This window comes from Solanum tuberosum, unplaced genomic scaffold (assembly GCF_000226075.1).
Source record: "Solanum tuberosum cultivar DM 1-3 516 R44 unplaced genomic scaffold, SolTub_3.0 scf00286, whole genome shotgun sequence".
NCBI lineage: Eukaryota > Viridiplantae > Streptophyta > Magnoliopsida > Solanales > Solanaceae > Solanum > Solanum tuberosum.
Genome location: NW_006239210.1, coordinates 594798 through 602753, shown reverse-complemented (window position 1 = coordinate 602753; position 7956 = coordinate 594798). Strand labels below are relative to the sequence as shown.

Genomic DNA, 7956 nt, shown 5'->3' with positions numbered 1-7956 from the left:
AATAGCGAACTCGTCGCCAGAAATGCGCCCTCAAATTCGAGCTACCTCTAGCCAAATTCGAGCAGATTCAGTCACTGGGGAGTACTCCCCTCGGGAGTACTCCCCTCATGATAAATCCCAGAAATTTCAAGCAAAATGGATGGTGGAATCGTCGCCGGTGAGAATTTCGGCGAAAATCAAATTCATGTCGTCGGAATATACGCAAAGGCTGGGAAAAGAAACTTATCCCCTCCAATGGACATTCATCCATCAGAGATTTCAAGCAATTTGGATGAAGGAAACACCAACAATAACCATTCAATTCAACCTGCTGAAGTAATGTTGAATATGAATAAGGAACCAGTCAAAGAGAGCAGGAAGTGGAACAAAATGACTCATTCCCAGTTGCATCTGTAGGACATAATGTTCATGTGGGAGCAATTGTTTCAACATCAACAAAAACAATGCAAGAGGAAAAGAATTCAATGCAGCAAATGAACTTACCTGAACAACAGGCAATCGATCAGATCGCAATGAAACAGGCTTCAGCAAACCTATCTGAAGAAGCTCAATCTTCAAATTTTTCATTTGGGGTTGCAGGTAATTCACTGAGCATAACTCCAATTTCCTTTCCTTGTGCATTGCAGGACTCATCAACACAGGACAGACCAACTGAGGAACCTGGCCATGATCATCAGCAAAGTAAGGAACAAACAAGTTCAGGGCAACAAACCAAAGGCAAAAAAGTGCTGTCAGGTAAATTAAATAAGGAAAACAATGCACAAATTGATGCTACAAACGCTGATGCTCATTTACACAATGGGGTAAATGAGCAAATCAGTAGAATTGTTGAATTGTCGGAACAGGTTCAAAAAGCCAAGGAGGGCCAAATGGAGCAGCATAAGGACATAAATCAACCGGGAGGAACTACTAGGCTCCAACAGGGCAATGACAGAGCTAACTTGGCCTATCAGAACAACTTCCTTAAGATCTCCAACAATTATACTAGATTTACAGGAACAGCAGGACAAAGGCAATACTGAGGAGGGTCACAACAGCAAAAGTGCAGGCCAAGAACTTCTTTCAATACAAGGGTCAGAGATAGATCCAACTTTATTAAACCCTCACAACAATATAAATATGCAAGAGAAACAGGCTGCTGCAACCACAAGTAACAAGATCCCAGGTATTGACTCAGTTCTCCCCATATCCCAACCCCCCTTTACTGAGCCTAGTGCGAATGTTGTAATTGCTGATGAAACCCTAAAAACCAAGATAAACCCTATAAACTAAAACCTTAAGATTAAAAAAACCCTAAACCCTAAACCTTAACTTGCAGGAAGGGGTTACCAAAGGGGGGAGTCTACCTCATGTTCTGCATGAGGAAATTCACCTCGACCATAGAACAGACTTTAGAGCTCCTGCTACCACTACTCTTATACAGAATAATCAGCACACCCCACAAATAAACAGACAAAAGGACAAAGGTGTTGAGGGAACAGGAAAGGGTGATCAGTCTCAAACTCAAGCGTCTGGTACTAAGCTGAAGGGTGCTGGTAATTTTCAGATTCAACAGGTATCAAGGGTTAATATATCTCAAGTCTCTCCTATTAATGAGAGTGCAGGAAACCACACTAACAACAGATCACAAGGCAAGCCAAGTAAGAAAACAAGGGAAGCTATGAAGAGAAAACAACAACAAGAGGCTGAAAGCAATGAAAAGAATTTTCAGGGTAAGAAGGTTACATGAAATCAGAATCAGAACCAGAGATCAGATTATGATGTCTTAAACTCTGAAGATGAATTTGATGAAGACAATTAGTCTCTCAATGCAGAGGAGGAAGATGAGACTACTGCTCACCTAATTAAGGCCTTTGGATCCACTTTCCAGAGTAAGTCTCAAGCAGAAATCCAAGCTATTGCTGATCAACAATGTCTATCACCTAGAGGGAGGAAACAAGTTAGGCAACAAACCAGACAGGCCTCTATAAGTACATGTGCTAACTCAAGCAGAACCATTACTAGGTCCAAAAGCAAAGGTTTTTAATGATTAAAGCCATGTGTTGGAATACTAGAAGTATCAATACCAAAGGATCACTGGAAAGGGTCCATAATCTCAAGAAAATTCATAACCTCTCTATGATTGAAATTCTTGAACCTTTTTCAGATAATTCCCATCTTAATAACTACAAATTTCAGCTCAATATGGACAATGCCTTCTCTAACCAAAATGGTAAGATTTGGTTTTTTTTTACTATTGACTACAACTGTACCATCTTAGAATCTGATGACCAACAAATGACCTATGAGATCAAACACACAGGGAACCCTGAGAAATTCATGATCACTTTTGTGTATGCTAAGTGTAAGGATGTGCTCATAAGGACTTTGTGGGAAAGATTCATTCACCTGTCCACTGTGAAAATTCCTTGGTGCACAATGGGTGATTTCAATGTGATCACTTCTATTGATGAAAAGAAGGGGGGAATACCTTACAACATGAACAAGAGCTTTGAATTCATCAGTGTGATTGAAGCTAGTGGGCTTATTGATCTAGGATACAGTGGTTCTCAATACACTTGGTGTAATAATAGGGCTGAAGAAGCAAGAGTGTGGAAGAGACTTGATAGAGCTATAGTTAATGATCACTGGCTAGAAAAGATGCCTCAGATAATTATAACACATTTACCCTCTGTAGGGTCTGATCACAATCCTTTGTTATTGGAAATGATTGACAAACAGGAGCACACTATCAAATACTTCAAGTTCCTACATCTTTGGGTGGAAAATGAAAACTTCATGAGCACTATCCAAAACTGCTGGGAAAAGGAAGTTACAGGGGATCCTATGTGGTGCTTGCATCAAAAAATGAAGAGGATGGTCTCCACTCTCAGTGCTTGGTCTAAAAGAGAATATGGGGACATATTTGCTACAGTTAAAGAGTTCGAAGAGAAGGTTAGAAATGCAGAGATAGATGTATTACATAATAATACTGCAGACAGTAGAACTAAGCTCCATTGTGTTAATGTTGGGTATATTAAATTTCTGTAAATGGAGGCTGCTATTCTTAAACAAAAGACTCAACTTCAGTGGTTCAGGGAAGGAGATGCCAATACAAAATATTTTCATGCTCTTATGAGAGGAAGAAGGAGAAAGTTATTCATCCACCAGATCAGTAATGAAAGTGGAGAATGGATACAGGGAGATGTTAATATTGCTGGAGCTGCCCTGTTAACACTTCCAAAATATTTTTACAGGCCACCAAGATAACATCAATGAGGAGATCCTTCAATGCATACCTAGACTGATCACTGATGAACAAAACCAGGCTCTAAAGGATGATCCTACTATTGAAGAAGTGAAACTGGTGGTTTTTGCCAGGAATCCTAATTCAGCAGCAGGACCGGATGGTACGAATGGAAAAATTTTCCAGGTGTGTTGGGACATCCTCAAAGAGGACCTCTACAGAGCAATGCTAGCCTTCTTCTGTGGTCACAATATGCCTAAATACATGACTCATACCTGTTTGGTTCTTCTTCCAAAGGTTGATCATCCCAACAAACTGTCTGGATTCAGGCCTATAAGCTTGAGCAATTTCTCAAATAAGATCATTTCCAAGCTCCTTAGTATCAGAATTGCACCTATCTTGTCAAACCGTATTTTAGAAAATCAGAGTGGCTTTGTAAGAGGTAGAAGCATTTCTGAAAACATTATGCTGGCTCAGGAGATCATTCATGGCATCAAGAAGCCCAAGGAGGGGGATAATGTAGTGATAAAGCTTGACATGGCCAAGGCCTATGATAGAGTGTCCTGGGCTTATACTTGTATGGTCATGAGGAAAATGGGCTTTAGTGAATTCTTCATTGATATGATATGGAGGATTATGAGCAACAATTGGTACTCGGTTATTATCAATGGAGCCATGCATGGATTTTTCCATTCTACAAGAGGTTTGAAACAGGGTGACCCTTTGTCACTAGCCCTATTTATTTTAGGAGCTGAAGTGTTGTCAAGGATGCTGAACAACATTTATTTGAACCAGAACTATCAAGGTTTCCATATGGAACCTAGAGGCCCTCAGATAAACCATCTTAGCTTTGCAGATGATGTTATTATATTTACCTCTGGCAAGAGACTTGATATTCAATTTATTATGAAGACCCTGACTACTTATGAACAAGTCTCTAATCAACTTATTAACAGAAGTTAATGATTCCTGTGGACTCTCCCCAAGACATTACTGATATGATTAACGAGGAAACTGGTTTTACACAGAAGGACAGTCCCATTAACTATCTGGGATGTCCTTTGTATATTGGAGGACAGAGAATCATCTATTACTCCCAGCTGGTGGATAAGGTGACTAAAAGGATCAGTGGGTGACAAGCTAGGTTGTTGAATTTTGGAGGTAGATTAATTCTAGTGAAACATGTTCTTCAGTCCATTCCCATTCACACCATGGCTGCTATTTCCCCTCCCAAAACCACTCTTCAATACATAAAAAGTTTAACTGCAGATTTCTTCTGGGGAAGGGAAAAAGATAAGAAAAAATATCATTGGGCTTCTTGGGAGAACATCACCTTTCCTTATGATGAAGGTGGTCTGGAAGTAAGACACCTAAAGGATATATGCACTTCTCTCCAGTATAAACAATGGTGGTAGTTTAGAAGTACTCACTCATTATGGGGACAATTCATCAAGGCCAAGTATTGCCAAAGAGCTAATCCAGTCGCCAAGAAGTGGGATACGGGTCAGTCATTGGTTTGGAAGTATATGAGCCAAAACAAACCCCTGGTAGAAGAGCACATCAATTGGAAGATACACTCAGGTACCTGCAGCTTCTGGTGGGATGATTGGCTAGGGGATGGTCCTCTTGCTCATCATACCAATAAAAGCACTAGACTTAACAACACTACGGTCTCGCAATTCATTCTTAATTGAGGGTGGAACGAGAATATGGTTAGACAACATGCACCCCCCTTGTTGATCCCAAAATTTTTGAAGGTACAGATTCAGTTTCAAGAAGGAGTTGCAGACCAACCAATATAGAAGCTTACCGATAATGGAAAATTCACTTGTGCCTCTGCATGGGAGAGTATCAGAAACAAGAGACCAAGAAGCAAGCTGCACAAATACATTTGGCATAGACACATTCCCTTCAAGGTCTCCTTTTTTTTATGGAGAGCTTTGAGAGGGAAACTCCCAACGAATGACAGAACATCTGCTTTTGGAGTAACTCATGCAAGGTGTTCTTGCTGCATCAAGTCGGGATGGGACACTATTGATCACATCTTTGCCATAGGACACTTTGCTAACCACATTTGGAAATTTCACTCAAATATGTTTGGTGTTAGGCAGGAAATGATCCCCCTGAAGAATCTGATCGCGAGATGGTGGACCATGGAATATAGAAATGATGTTCAGAAATTACTGTATTATGCAATACCTATCATCATCAGCTGGAACCTCTGGAAGAACAGGTACTCAGCTAAATATGGAGGGAAACAATCTAGCATCACAAGAGTCAAGTTCATGATCTTTAAAGACATCTCCCTCCTCATCAATACTGTCTTTCCCTATCTGTAATGGCCTAGCTCTTGGCAGGAACTTCTTAACTATGTCCAGCAATGCTCTCATGAAATAGGAGTCAGCCCTGTCATCTGGAGCAAACCACCGGTAAACTACTGTAAATTGAACACGGATGGTAGTGCATTAGTGAATCCTGGCATGATAGGTGGGGGAGGCATCCTTAGAGACCAGGCAGGGGATGTTATTTTTGCATTCACAGTACCTCTTGGTACAGGCACCAATAACCAGGCAGAAGTCCAAGCAGCTGTATTTGGTCTTAACTGGTGCTATCAACATGGCTACAGGAAGGTTGTGGTAGAAGTAGACTCAGAACTACTCACTCACTGGCTAAATCTCAATATTAATCCTCCATGGAAGATACAACAGTATGTTCAGGAACTACAAAACCTCAGTCAACAGATGGAAGCATTCCAATGCCTCCATACCTACAGAGAAGCCAACACCACGGCTAACTTTCTTGCCAAGTTGAGTCACCAGAAAGATATTCCTCAACTATTTTACACTCTCCACCAACTACCTATTCCGGTCAAAGGAAGCTACTTATTGGAGAAGATGGGTATGATCAATTTCAGAAGAAGGAAGTTGAAAAGGATTAAGAAACCACCTTGATCAAGGTTTCCCTCCCTTTTCAACTTGACTATGTCTAGAAGTAGGTATAGTTTTTTTGAATAGGATTTTTCTCTTTCGTTTGTAACGGGAGAGTCTCCCTTATTTATATTTTCCTAGTTTCCTTGTATTGAGAGGAGTCCTCTCCTTAGGTGCTTAGAACTAGGTTTCCTTTTTATAGCATGGGGATGAGTTGAATATCTTTAGTAGGAAATTCGACCCAAGAACCAACATAGGACCGGAGGTAAGGTTTTATGTCCCCCTACTTGTACTTATTTTGTTTTATTTATGTTAAGGCCTGGGGTGTTGCTAAGCCCCTGACCCCACCCAAGGGGTCATTTTTTTTAAAAAAAAAAAAAACTAGTAATTCCCCAAAAAGCTAGGGTTTGACTCCAAGTCATGGATTCCTTAAAAAAATGATTTTAATGATTTAATTACTTTATAATATGCTTGACTTGATAATCTATTATTGTTTTTATGTCGAAATCCCCAAGAATCCATTAAATCTCCATATTCCCAATTTATAACCTCGTGATGTGGGTGAATTGATGAAAGAAGGATATTATGAGATTATGCTTGTAGTAATTGAGCTATTTGAATTATGTTATTATCCATGTCTAATGTAGTAATTCTAGATGTGTTTATTTGATATGACCTTTGACCTTTGAAAAGGAAAGATATGATATTATGCATGATTTATGAAGGTTATGTATGTGCTTAAAGAACACTTTGAGAGTGAAGTGTCCATGATTATGATAATGTCGTTGTGTTGATTGAAAGGCTATTCTCATGAACACATAATGAACATAGTGTGAAAGGTTTTCTCACAATATGATGATTCTAAGGTGGAAAGGCTATCCTTACCTAATTTAATCTAATGTTATATGTAGGCATGGACGGTGAAAGGTTATTCTCACGCATGATCTAATGAGCTATGTTAATGAAACAAGCAATGACTTAATAAGTAGTCGGGGGATAAACGCTTAGCACTGAGTGGATATTGAATATGAGATTGAAACTGCCAGTGTGAAAGGCTGGGTTCTAGAAGCAATCTCTTGAGATGGAAGCTCCCCCGTGAGAAAGGCCGGGTTTCTGGTAACAATCTCCTTATCCCATAAACAATGCGCCTTCATAGGTCTTTTAGCTAGTGGATCCACCTAAAGGTAACAAATGATGATCTTACCTTAGGCAAGTAGGACAACCCTTTTCGGTGTGGGTAACACCATATTCCATGTTAAGCTCACATGGTGTATGTCGGTTAAGGCTTATTCCCACTATGACAACAATATGAACAAGGATATGAATTATGAACTATGGTTGCTCAAGAATCTTTACTTAGCATGGGTGCTATTACGGGATCTTATTCATGCATTGCACAAGTAGGCTTTTAGGGTACTTATTGTATGTTTTTCCTGTGATATGATGATCTATGTAATGAACATGCTTATGACTTATGTTTTTCCATTATCTTCAAAATAATGCATTAACTTAGTAAATCTCATGCATTCAACTAACATGTCCCTTTTTGCATATTTTAAAGGTTTTTATGCATGGTGTCACGACCCAAGCCTAGGGCCTAGACGTGACATGGCGAATGAGGAACCCGAAGGAACCCCAAACAAGCCTCTTAAACTTGTCATCACACTTCATCGGTCGCGGAAGTACATTCAACATTAATTAACGGGAAATAGGGACTAAGGGCAAATCATTTCAAAATGACATCATAGAATAAGAGTCAAGCTCATTTACAAAATACTTGTCCAACGCACACCTCTACATACA

The 7956-nt window shown here is 39.7% G+C and overlaps 1 protein-coding gene across 1 annotated transcript; it reads left to right on the top strand.

The window, feature by feature from the left end:
- The first annotated feature begins 3030 nt into the window (after positions 1 to 3030).
- Positions 3031 to 6177, top strand: LOC107062952 (uncharacterized). Its single transcript, XM_015314254.1, has 6 exons — positions 3031 to 3154; positions 3237 to 4087; positions 4183 to 4338; positions 4420 to 4587; positions 5439 to 5459; positions 5584 to 6177. Exons 1-6 carry the CDS (start codon positions 3031 to 3033, stop codon positions 6175 to 6177), a joined length of 1914 nt encoding a protein of 637 aa, XP_015169740.1.
- The last annotated feature ends 1779 nt before the right edge of the window (positions 6178 to 7956 follow it).